At 35.7% G+C, this 13185-nt stretch overlaps 1 protein-coding gene across 15 annotated transcripts in view; it reads left to right on the forward strand.

The window, feature by feature from the left end:
* Nucleotides 1-13185, forward strand: part of PXDNL (peroxidasin like) — a 480152-nt gene that overhangs the window by 236802 nt on the left and 230165 nt on the right. For all 15 annotated transcript variants that reach the window (XM_058444093.1, XM_058444094.1, XM_058444096.1 and 12 more), the window contains one exon: nt 10001-10072. Coding sequence is in view for 6 of the 15 variants with exons in the window: in XM_058444089.1 (XP_058300072.1) it covers nt 10001-10072 (72 nt within the window). In the remaining 9 variants the exon portion in view is untranslated. The remainder of the gene's footprint in view (nt 1-10000; nt 10073-13185) is intronic.

Consider the following 13185-nt stretch of genomic DNA (forward strand, 5'->3'; position numbering starts at 1 on the left):
AAAAAAAGAATAAACATAAATTACTAATATCACACATAAAATTGGGCCATCTCTAGTGAACCATAGATGTTAAAAGAATAATAAAAGGGTATTAGCAATTTTAAGCCCATAAATTTGGTAACTTAGATAAAATGGACTAATTTCTTGAAAGACACAATGTAACAAACCACACAAGAAGAAAGAGATAATCCAAATAGGCCCATATTTATTAAACAAATTGAATCAATAATTAATAACCTTCTAAAACAGAAAGCACCAGATTCAGATGATTTTACTGCTGAATTCTACCAAACATTTAAAGAAAAAATGATGTTAATTATCTATAATTTGTTCCAGAAAAACAGAAGCAGAGAGAATACTTCCTAACTTTAATTATCTGAGGCCAACATTACCCTAATACCAAAACCAGAAAAATATATTACAGGAAATAATAACCACAGACCAGTATCTCTCATAAATATAAATGCAAGAATCCTAAACAAAATATTAGCTAATCAAATCCAACATTGTATAAAAGTAATTATACTACCCCAGGTATACAAAGGTGGTTCAACATTTGAAAATCAGATAATGTAATCCATCATATCAACAGGTTAGGGAAGAAAAGTGATATGATTATATCAGCAGATGCATAAAATGCATTTGGCAAAATTGAACACCCATTTGTGATAAAACCTGAGCAAACTAGGAAGTGAAGGGACTCTCTTCACTCAATAAAGAAGATCCAAAAAAAACTCCTATGGCTAATGTAATGCTTAATGGTGAGAAACTACAGGTTAAGTATCCCTTTTTTTTTTTTTTTTTTTTTTTTTTTGAGACAGAGTCTTGCTCTGTCGCCCAGGCTGTAGTGCAGTGGCGCAATCTCGGCTCACTGCAAGCTCCACCTCCCGAGTTCACGCCATTCTCCTGCCTCAGCCTCTCCGAGTAGCTGGGACTACAGGCGCCTGCCACCACGCCCGGCTAATTTTTTGTATTTTTAGTAGAGACGGGGTTTCACCGTGGTCTCGATCTCCTGACCTCGTGATCCGCCCGCCTCGGCCTCCCAAAGTGCTGGGATTACAGGCGTGAGCCACTGCGCCCAGCCAGGTTAAGTATCCTTTATATGAAATGCTTGGGAGCAGAAATGCTTTGAATTACGGATTTTTTTTTATTTTGGCATATTTGCATATACATAATGAGATATCTTAGGGATGGAATCCATATAAACATGAAATTCATTTATGTTTCACAATACTTTATATGTATTCACCTTATGCACAGACTGATAGTAATTTTATAAAATATTTTAATAATTTTTTGCATGAGACAAAGTATGTGTACATTGAACCATCAGAAAGCAAATGTGTCACTGTCTCAGCCATCCATATAGACAAACTGTTGTTGCTTGACGGTTCTCTCATTCCTGACTTGGAATCTTTTTTTTATACTTATTCACACATAAGTACTTAATAGTAAAAAACGACATATTATTATTACAGTGAAAAAATATTGTGTGCAGAGTACCTAAGCAGGACAGTGGCATCACCAGATACCTGTATCAGCTGTTGAACAACAGCAACGACAAACAATGGCAGGCTTTCAGCCTCCACCTATGATGTGGGTTTTCAACTAAAAAGTTACTGTGCGCTTTATTTATTTATTTATTTAGGAAAAGATATATTACAGCTGAAGGGGGCTGGGAGAGCCCTTTTCCCTTGGGGACACTGAATAAGCTGTATGTTGTGTGACTGAGTTTTAACTACGACCTCTCACAGGAAGTCAGGTATAGAATTTTACCCTTGCATCATGTCCGCACTTAAAAAGTTTTGGATTTTGGAGCATTTCAGATTTCACATTTTTGCATTAGGGATGCTTAACCCGCATTGCTTTCCCACTAGGCTCAGGAACAAGGCCAGGGTGTCCCCTCTCTCCATCCCTATTCACCATCGTACTGGAAGTCTTAACTAATGAAGTGTGGAAACAATAGATTGGGAAGGGAGAAATAGAACTGTCTTTGTTTTCAAATTACATGATTACTTATCAAGAAAATCCCAAACAATCAACACGAATCTCTTAGAACTAATAAGTGATTATAGCAAGGCTTATAAGATTCACGGTTAATGTATCAAAGTTAATTGCTTTCCCATATACAAAATTTCACCAATGGTTTTGGCATCATTGATGAGCCTTGCATAAATATACTTTTATATTGTATTGCAAAATTATGATTTCCTAATTTTATGACTCCCTGTAGTAGCTGGTATTCTTCTTAAAAGAAGGAATCTGTTCCCATGCCCCATCATGTTGTGTCTCTGTCACTTTCTCTTTTTCTCCCTTATCTCAGTGGACTCATGAAATGCTAAACATTAAGTACGTATGGACACAAATGTGTCCAAGTAGGCACCAGTGTGCCTACTTGAGGGTGGAGGTTGGGAGGAGAGTGAGCATGGAAAAACTCCCTAGTGAGCACTAGGCTTATTATCTGGGTGGCAAAATAATCTGTGCACCAACTGTCTGTGACCTGAAATTTACCTGTGTAACAAACCTGCACAGTACCCTCAGAACCGAAAATAAAAGTTGGAAATAAAATAAATTCTACGTATTATAATCAGTTCCATTATCCCTTTTTCTAACCCACAAATAGTCCCAAATTTGGCCAGTGGAAGACTCTTCCAGCTAAGTGTTTTGTCCTTTTGACATAATCCCATTAGACTTTGAGTGCTTTTTGTCAAACATTGTGTCATATATTTTTGTTGCCCCAGACCTGGAAGCAGCTGTGTCTTCAAAGAGTTGGATTTCTTCTAGTGAAAAATAGTAATTGAAAATAAAATCTGAATAGCAAGTGTCGTTTTATACTGGGAGGTAATTAAATGTAGGATCTTTTAGAAAACAAGATTTCAATTTCCTTGACATTTCATGTAGTCAAACATTTTTTCATGACTTTTAGATTTTGTGTGTATAGAAATGACTTTCCAACTTTGAATTAACAATTAGATTTATTTCACATTTTAAGCTATTTTGCATTTTTATTTTCACATATATTATTACTTTACAATCTGCATGGAATTCTTATAGATAATAGAAAGTTAGATTGCTCTGTACTGTCTTAAATATATTGAGCAGAGCATGATACCACACAGAGACTGAGGTGTGCAATTTTTGCAACTTACTGTGTAGTTCTTCACATGGAAATATGTTTACAATGGGGTGTGTATCAACTGTGAATTTATCAGTCTATGTATTGAGTAGTGCAAAAAATAATTTTTTTGTAAGCCAATTCTTATTTTGGACCTCATTCCACATAATGGCAGAAAACATCTTGGCCCAATTTGGGTAAACTTACCATTTGGGGTAAATAGAGTCCATTCAGAATCTCTGTTACTCATTCTTTTCTCTCTATTCAGTCTAAAATACTGTTATGGATTGAATATTTGTATCTTCCCAAGACTCCTATCTTGAAGCCCTAAGACCCAGTGTGGTGGTATTTGGAGGTGGAGCCTTCAGCAGGTAATTTGGTTTAGGTGAGGTCATGAGTGTGAAGCCCCTGTATGGGAGTAGTGTCCTTGAAGGAGGAAGAGACATCAGGGCTTGCTCTCACTCTCTCTGTGCCATGTAAGGGCACAGTGACAAAGTGGCTATCTGCGAACCAGGAAGAGAGACTTCAGAAACTGAACAGTGCTAGACCTTGATCTTGGACTTTGCAGCCTCTAGAACGGTCAGCATATAAATTGCTATTGTTCAAGCCATCCAGTCTCTGTACTTTTGTTATGGAAGCCTGGGCTAAGATGGCTGCCCAGGCTCCATATGGCTTCATGAGACTTCTCGGTTGTTTTCATGGAGGTATTATGCTTGCTCTCTAGTCTGTGATCATTCTCATTCTGTGAGGTGAAACACAAGTCTAGGTAGTCCTTGAGCACAGTCATGACATCTGGGGCTACTCTGTTTCTTTCTTGTCACAGGGTTGCAAGAGCAAACCAACCTCTACTGTGACATCTCCATTACAACTGCAACTCCCTTGCAGGTCCGTGACTCTTGGTGTCACATCCACCCACTATAAGGCCTGCAAAAACCTTTTTCTCTTCCTCACCCCGTTGAAGAGCTCAGTGATTTGTTGGGTTAGTTTCATGCTTTGATGCATCTTGCAGCCGTCTCAGCACCTCTATGGTCCCATGGTAGATTAGAAATCTATCTGTGATGTTCGTCATCTTCCAGAGCAACCATCAGGAAATGGGGGTACAGACTCTATTCTCACACCTACCAATTATTTTGATTTTTATTACTCTTCTCTTGGAAATAATTCTGTGTTTGATGGGGAGGTTTTAGGCTTTTCATTGCTCCCCTCTATAACACTCCTTAGTCCAATAGACCAATAATTTTTATCTACACTGAGAGGGTGGAGTGAAAAACTTAATACATTAGTTCAGCAAGCATTTCTCCAAAATTTTAGTGTCAAACCTATATAATAGCTATGTGAGACTTAAAAGGAAATAAATGATGTTTGATTTCTGTGATTTCATTCTTATAAGTTATTATTGGGGCTATAAATTTCACATAATTTTTTTTGGAATTAGGGAAAGAATCTTTAGTTACCTAAAGAAATTTAATGAAGCATGGAGGGATAAAATAAGTTGGTTAACGTCTTCCAGTTGTTAAGATAAAAAGTAACATAATATTTTATATACTAAATATCATTTTTATAAAAAAAGATAACACAAAATATAAAACAACACATTTTAAAAGTAATGTTATTATCCAGGGTGAAGAACACGTAGATGAGTTGATTTATTTCTTTAAAATTGTATATTTTATAAAGGGATATAATTTCTTACTCACATAATGAAAATAAATATGAAATAAATATGAAAAAGCAATATATCAATATATAATCATCTTAGAAAATATTGAAATATGAAAAAGAACAATGAAGAAAATAAAATTGTGCAAAACCCCAGGCCTGTTATCACTGTCAATGTTTTGGATGTAGTTTTAATTTTTATGTGGACACAGTTATTTTATATAATTTAGATAATTTTTATGTCCGTTTAACATTTTTTAAAAAGTATAATTGTGGTAAAAAATACAAAACATAAAATGTACCTTCTTAAACATTTCTAAATGATTTGGTATTATTAAGTATATTCACATTGTCGTGTAATCAATCTCCAGAACTTTTTAATCTTGCAAAACTGAAACTCTATACCCATTAAACAACTCTCCATTTCCGTCTCTCTGTAGCCCCTGGCAACCACTATTCTACTTTCTGTCATCACGAGTTTACTACTCTATCTTCCTCATACAAGAGGAATCATATAGTATTTGTCTTCTTGTGACTGGTTTACTTTACTTAGTTTAATGTCCTCAATGTTAATCCATTTTGTAGCATGTGTCAGAATTTTCTTCCTTTTTTAAAGAAAAATTAATTCAAAATTTTTTTAGTAGAGATGAGATCTTTCTATCTCATCTTTCCAGACTGGTCTTGAACTCCTGGGCTCAAGTGATCTTCCTGCCTTGGCTTCCTGAAATGCTAAGGCTGAATAATATACCATTGTATGTATATACCACATTTTGTTTTTCTGTTCACTCACCAATGGACACTTGGGTTGAATCCACCTCTTGGCTATGTGAGTAGTACCGGTGTGGAACACGTGTGTGCAGATATCTCTACTTTCAATTCTTTCAGATATATGCCCAGAAGTATATTTGCCTAGGAATTGCTAGATGGTAATTGAATTTTTAATTTTTGAGGACTCTCCATACAGTTTTTCATAGTGGCTGTACCAATTTACATTCCCACCAACAGTGTACAGGATTCTTATTTCTCCACATCCTCACAAATGCTTATTTTGTCTTTTTGAAAGTAGCCATCCTAACATGTGAGGTGATAGCTCATTGTGGTTTTGATTTGCATTTCACTAATGATTAGTGAATTCTTGTTGGTCACTTGTATATTTTCTTTGACGAACTGTCTGTTAAAGTCCTTTACCCATTTTTAGATGGTTTTTTTTTTTTGGTTGTTGTTGAGTTGTAGAAGGTCTTTGTATATTCTGGATATTAGCTCCTTATCAGATATATGATTTGCAAATATTTTCGTCCATTCTGCAGGTTGCCTTTTCACCCTGCTGACTGTATTCTTTGACATACCAAACTCTTAAATCTTGGTGTAGTCCAGTTTATCTATTTTTACTTTTGTTGCCTTTGCTTTTGGTGTCACATTTAAGAAATATTTGCCAAACCCAAGATCATGGAGCTTTCTCTGTATGTTTCCTTTTAACAGTTTTAGGTCTTTGTTTCATTTTGAGTTAATTTTTGTATATGGTATAAGATAAGGTTCCAGTTTTATTCTTTTCCATGTGGAGAGCCAGTTTTCCCAACACTTTATGGAACAGATTTTCCTTTCCTCATTGTGTATTCTTGGTACTCTTGTAAATAATCATTTGACCATATATGTGAGAGCTTATTTCTGGACTTCCTATTGGTCTGTATATCTGTTTGTATGCCAGTACCATGCTATTTTGATTACTATACATTTGTTATAAGTTTTGAAATCAGAAAGTGTAAAATCTTCAACTATGTTATTCTTTCTCAAGATTGTTTTAATTGTTCAGGGCCTCTTGAAATGTCACATAGATTTGAGGATGAGATTCCCTATTTCTGCAAAAAAAATGCCATTGAAATGCTGATAGGGATTGTATTAAATTTTTAGATCACTTTGAGTAGTATTGACATTTTAACAATATTAAATCTTTAAGGCCATGAGTATGGGAAATCTTTCAATTCATTCACATTCTCTTTAATTTCTTATAGTAATGTTTTGTATCTTTCAGTGTAGAAGTCTTTAACCCCCTTGGTTAAGTTTATTCCTAGGTAGCTTATTATTTATAAGCTATTGTAAATGAAATAGTTGAGAAATATCTTTTTGATTTTTTATTTAGACTTTGATCAAAATTTCTATTTCTAGGTTTTCTATTTCTATCAAAATTAGTATCAGATTTGTTTTTCTTAATTTCCCTTTAGTATTTATAGGTAATTTTCCTTACAGTGATTATCTTGGTACACAATAATCTTGATTTTTAAAATCCTGGTCCTAATTTATTTTACCTTTGACGTCTTGCTTTCTTCTTTCCTGTTAATACCAATTCTCCACAAGTTACCCCATGCTAGCAAGGTGCCTTCTCCCACTCATTTTCCAAGCCCTTTTTTTCAATTCCTTAGGAGCCAGGGTTCTAATTTCCTCAATCTTAAGTTCTCATCAGGGTGGTACTCTCATCCTTTGTTGTTCTACACCTTCTGCCACAGTCCCTGCATCTGTAAAATCCCCACTTGACTCTGCTGAGGGTGGACTCTGGAGATGCTTTAGTGTTTTCACCACTTAAATGTAAACTGAAGTTGCTAATGCTCTCTTTCTCTGGTTTTGTGGTAGCTTGTGCTCTGGGTGATATGTTTTTCTTCTTTGTTGAACTGTGTGGTTTTCAGAGGTGTGTGGAGAGATTTGAATTTAGCTGAATACCATTATCCTATGGGAAACTGGAAGCTGTGTGACTGGTGTTAATGAAACTGTCCCTATAAACTTTATACAATTAATCAGGAAAGAAAGTGGGGGGAGGTGGGAAGAAACAAAAATAAGCCAGACTTTCAGCACATCAGCATTCATCATGAGATCAGCTGCTCTCTGACCCCTTCCTCATAGCTGTTTGGTGCCTATTGTCCTAAAATCACATAGACCCATGAAGATTATAGTTCTCCTTAACTGCTCTGTAGATAACAACTTGAGAATTATAAAATGTTAAGTTTTCCATTTGAGATATCCTTTTAGGTCCTGCACACCAGTAAGGTCTGCAGGACCAGATGAGGAGCTGACTCACCAAAGAATGAGGTTTCCACATCCAAATAATATCCCCCTTATTCCAGCCAATCAACAACCCCAATTTTCTAGCCTCTTTCCCTCCACTAATCCATTAAAAACCCCAGCCCAGAACTCATTGGGGAGAAGAATTTGCGGGTCCTTTCTGTCTCTTTATTTGGCTGCCCGTTGATAATTAAACTCTTTCTCTGCTGCAAACTCTGCTATCTCAGTGTATTGGTCTGTTACTCTTCAGCGAGCATACAAACCTGTTGGTCCTATAACTTGAATATAGGTAGTAACATACCTGGAATTCATACTTTACTGATTTAATCAATTTGCGCAGATCTGACTGCAGAAGTTCTATTCTTTTCCCCCTACTTTGTCCTTAGTTTTCCTGAACCATTTTCTACAATATAGCAGTCTAAAGTGAATCTGTGTATCTGAGATAAAATATTATGGGAAACCTTTAGTTTTAAGTTTTGAAACTCCTTCATGAATATTTTATGATTTCATTTTATCTTTATGAAACAATCCCTCATTATTTAAAAATGACTATAATAATAAAAACCAAGTATACTGTTTGTATGCCTCTCAGTAGAAGTCAACTTCTTTATGCCTCAAGACATGACACCCTTGAAGTCATGTGGCTCTCAACATTCTAACAGTCTAAGGGCCTTTACCAGGAGATGTTTTTGAATCCAGTGGGGTACATTTACAGAATACTTTCACCTGTTCTGTACCTAGTAACAGTAACTTTCAACCTTACTGCATATTATTATCTCCTGTGGAGCTATGAAGAATCTCAATGTCTAGTCTGTACCCTGGACCCATCATTAAATCGGAATTTGTGGAGACAGGGACCCAGACATCACTATAAGGCTTGGGTAGAACTCAAAATGAGGCCTTACAAATACTACTGACTCACGTACCTACACTATGATTTGCATACATCCACACTTGAGAACCACTAGTGAGTTTTGAGACCACTTCTCAATGCTTCTTATAAACTGTTTGAAGAAACATGGTTCTAGAATATTGTATTTTTTGAATTCTAACACGTAGCTATATTTTTGAGATTTGAAGTAAAAGCAAAATCTTCTGAAGTACCAATTAATGCTGAGGAAAAACAATACCTAGTTAGATGTAAATCCACACTAGTCACTGCTACTTTTAGAAACTGACTGGAGTCCTAAACTGGGGGAAAAGAAACTGGTTTGGAACTTTCAAAGCTTAACTAAGCAAATTATAGAAAATCAGTCCCTTCTTTATTTTTAGGCAGAATTGTGATTTTGATGGCCTTTAAGGCAGGACTGCAGATGAGCTGCAATTGAATTATCTAGAAAATATCCTGAGAGAGTCCGATTGAGTAGGTTTGTGGGTGAACTTTAGAATTGGTGTGTTTAACAAACCACCAGGTGATTCTGATACACTGACAATATGCAAGAGCACATTCCGAAGACACCTGATAGAAGGTTTCAGGAATTCTGATTGTCTCAAACCCTGAGAGGCACAAGTAGAAAAGATCCAGGGCTTCGTTTTCATGACATTAACAAAGAGTGTGGAGAAGAAATCACCTTACTAACCTATGGTTGAAGAAAAATGATGGAGAAAGTGCTCATATGTCACATAAATTGTTTTCTTTAAACTCTTTGGTAAAGATTAGTTGTACCATCGTATTTATAAATCCATTTATAGTATTCTTTCCTGCAGATTTTCAACAGCAGCCACTGGAGGATCAAAATTCATCTTATGCATCTCTAAAATGCTTTTATCCCCTGAAGATGAATTCCACGGTGGTATTTGCCAGCTTTATACCAGTTGAATATATTCTGTGTCATAAAATAAATTTAAAAAAATTGTTTATAGTCAAACTTATATTTTTCTTACAGAAGTTGTTACTCAGTATATACGACTCCATTAGTCAGAATTTCTCCACAAATACTCTATGTTTCTTAATATTTTGAAGTAAGGATCCATTTGAGAATTTGATGAGAAGCTTAGAACTCTTACCAATTGAACACATTTAAGTGAAATAACAGTTTCTATATATTGTTAGAGAATCTATGGACATCCCACAAAGCTCCTAAGGTCCACAGCTTATAGTTTAAAAAGTTTGTATCTAAGACATGTGGTGTCTCTACTAATTTATGATTTAATGAGATTCTATATATTTTCCAGGTACCTGTATAAGAATGAAATCCATGCACTAGATAAGCAAACATTTAAAGGACTCATATCTTTGGAACATCTGTAAGTAATAGAAACTTTTTTATTAAATCACTCATGGTGACAGTTCAAATAGACAGCTTTTTAAATGCCATTATGTGATAGCTGAACAATTATTTTAAGCTTTTCCATGTGGCTTAAATGATTGAATATCTGTCATCAGTTGGATAAAAATCAGAAGGTGTGATTGAGTTGGCATAAGGATAGGAAGACAGACAGAACTCAGCTGGAATTCCAGCACTACATTTATTACTTGTGTTACATTGGGCAACTTACCCTCTGTGAACCTTTGTTTCCAAATCCTGAAATGCACATATTTCTGTGGTGCATGTTAAGGTACTGCATGCAAAGAGCAATAATGTTTATTAAGCAAAAATGTTTATTACTTGACTTAAAATAGGCATTTTATAGAAGGTAATTTATAGCTGTGACTATAATTTATGAAACAAGTTCAAGCTTTTAACTGACATTAGAACTTCCAAAACATGGGATTATACCTCTCATTTTACAGATAATAAAATTAACTTCAATGTTTGTTAAATGATTTGCCCCAAATTAAGAGTCTGTATTATTATTATTATCATTATTATTATTTTTGAGGCAGAGTCTCTCTCTGTTGCCCAGACTGGAGTGCAGTTGGCCCATCACAGCTCATCCGCCTCCTGGGTTCAAGTGATTCTTGTGCCTCAGCCTCCCAAGTAGCTGGGATTATAGGTATGCCCCACCATGCCCAGCTAATTTCTATGTTTTTAGTAGAGACAGGGTTTCACCACATTGGCCAGGCTGGTCTTGAACTTTTGGCCTCAAGAGATCTGCCCGCCTCGGATTCCCAAAGTGCTGAGATTATAGTCATGAGCCTCCATGCCTAGCATGGAGCCCTGTAGCATTATTATTACAACTCAAACTGACTGCTATCTTAGTGTACTTTTTGGCATTTGATACTTTATGAAAACCTCAGATTCACCATCATAATTTCAGTGTGAAATATGAATTCTTCAATATCAAAAAGTCATATTGTGTACTAATACTGCTACTAAACTGCAATTTGATGTTTTATTTATAGATTTCTCTCAATTCCAAGTGTTTGAAACACAAATACTAATTAGATAATTAAAAAACTTTTCCCATTGATGACAACCTATGGGATAGTTCTGAAACTCGGATATGTAGAATGCAGACTGGTTTTTAAGTATTGGCAGGATTTCTGTATATCAGGAGCTTTTGATCCTGAAATTTGTTTCCATATTCAATGTGGTTTCTTAATTTCAAAACATGATTTTAAATTATTTCTGTCATAAATATGGTTAGAAGTAATCTAAATTTCTTTTTCATAGAAGGCCGAACTGTTAGGTTATAGTATTAAAACACAGTCAACCAATCAAAAAAAATTTTTAAATTGCCTTTGCTCTACTTTTGTCTCTTATTAATTTCCTTTTACCTGACTGCTATGGTTTGAAACTCATGCTGAAATTTAATTGCCATTGTAGGAGCATTAAGAAGTGGGAACTTTAAGGGGTGATTAGACCATGAAAGGCAATGAATAGATTAATGTTGTCATTGTGGAAGTGAGTTTCTTATTGTGGGAGCAAGCTCTTTATCATGGGAGTGGGTTACTTATAAAAGGACAGACTTAGCTTCTTCTTGCTCTCTCTCTCTTGCCCTCTCTTGCCCTTTTGCCATGGGATTATACTGCAGGAAGGCCCTTAAAGGATGCTGGCCCTTCAATCTTGGAATTCCCAGCCTCTAGAATTGTGAGCCAACGAATTGCTGTTCATTATGAATTACTCCATCTGTGGTACTCTGTTACAGCAGCACAAAACGACTCAGAAAGAGAACTGGTACCAAAGAGTAGGGTGTTACTATGACAAACACCTGAATATTTGGAAGTGACTTTGGAACTGGATAATGGGTAGAAATGGGAAGAATCTGGAGAACCAGGATAGAAAAAGCTTGTATTACCATGAACAGATCATTAAAGGCAATTCTGGCAAGGGCTCAAAAGGCTCAAAAGAAAAGGAGAGCTGTGGGGAAAGTCTAAAACTTCTTAGAGGTTGCTTAAGTAGCTATGATCAGAAAACTGGTATAAATATGAACAGTAAGGCAATTCTGATGGGGTCTTGGACAGAAGTGAGGAACAAGGTAATGGAAACTGGAGTAAAGGTCATTATTTTCTAACATGGCAAATAACTTGGCTGAATTGTGTCTATACCAGAGGGCTTTATGTAAGGCTGAATTTAAGAGAATGAACTGGTACATCTGGTGGAATAAATTTCTAAGCAAAACGTTGAAGGAGCTGCACAGCTTCTATTAAGTGCCTAGAGTAAAATGTGGGAAGAGATGAATGATTTAAAGATGACATTTATAATTAAAACGGAAGTGGAACGTAAAGATTTAGAAAATTCACAGCCTGGCCAAGTAAAGAACAAAAAAAGTGCAAGGGTGCATCCAGTTGATCCTTTGATAAAGGGATTAGTGTAGATAAAATAAGCCAGGTGCCATTCATCAAGACAATGGGAGAATGACACCCAATTCATTTCAGAGATCTTTGAGGCAGCCTCAAGAGAGCAGCTCAGCATGCCTGAAAAAAATCAGCATTCACTACCCTGCACCACCTTAAGTCTCTGTCCCCCAAATTCCCAAACAGTGCTCCTTGGTCACCGCAGCTGTCACTCAAGTGGGCTTAGGTGTGGATTGTGCCCCTAATTTGAGGAATGCAAGTGGTAAGCCTTGGCAGCAGATTTATGTTTTAGTATGTATTTGTAAACCTCACACAATAAGTCTTTAAACTTGTTGGTAAAGAACATCTTTAAAAAACATTTTATATGCTTGTTTACAGAATTCACAGAATGGTAAACAGTCCAATTCACTGTAATAAGTCAGCTCACAATACATCTTTGAAGTAACATACTTCGATTCATCTTTTAAATGTGGATATATAAACTCCTCACATTATGGCTTAGAACACAAGGGCAAGGGACATCTTTAAAAAGCATGTCTTAAACATGTGGTTAAAAAGTTCACAGTGCTAAACAGTTCAATTCATTTTAATAAAGTGCTTCACAATGCATCTTTGAAGTAACATGCCCAGATTTATATTTTCAGTGTGTGTGTATGTACATATATATATATATATATAT

This window comes from Hylobates moloch, unplaced genomic scaffold, assembly GCF_009828535.3.
Source record: "Hylobates moloch isolate HMO894 unplaced genomic scaffold, HMol_V3 SCAFFOLD_9, whole genome shotgun sequence".
In the NCBI taxonomy this organism is placed as follows: Eukaryota; Metazoa; Chordata; class Mammalia; order Primates; family Hylobatidae; genus Hylobates; species Hylobates moloch.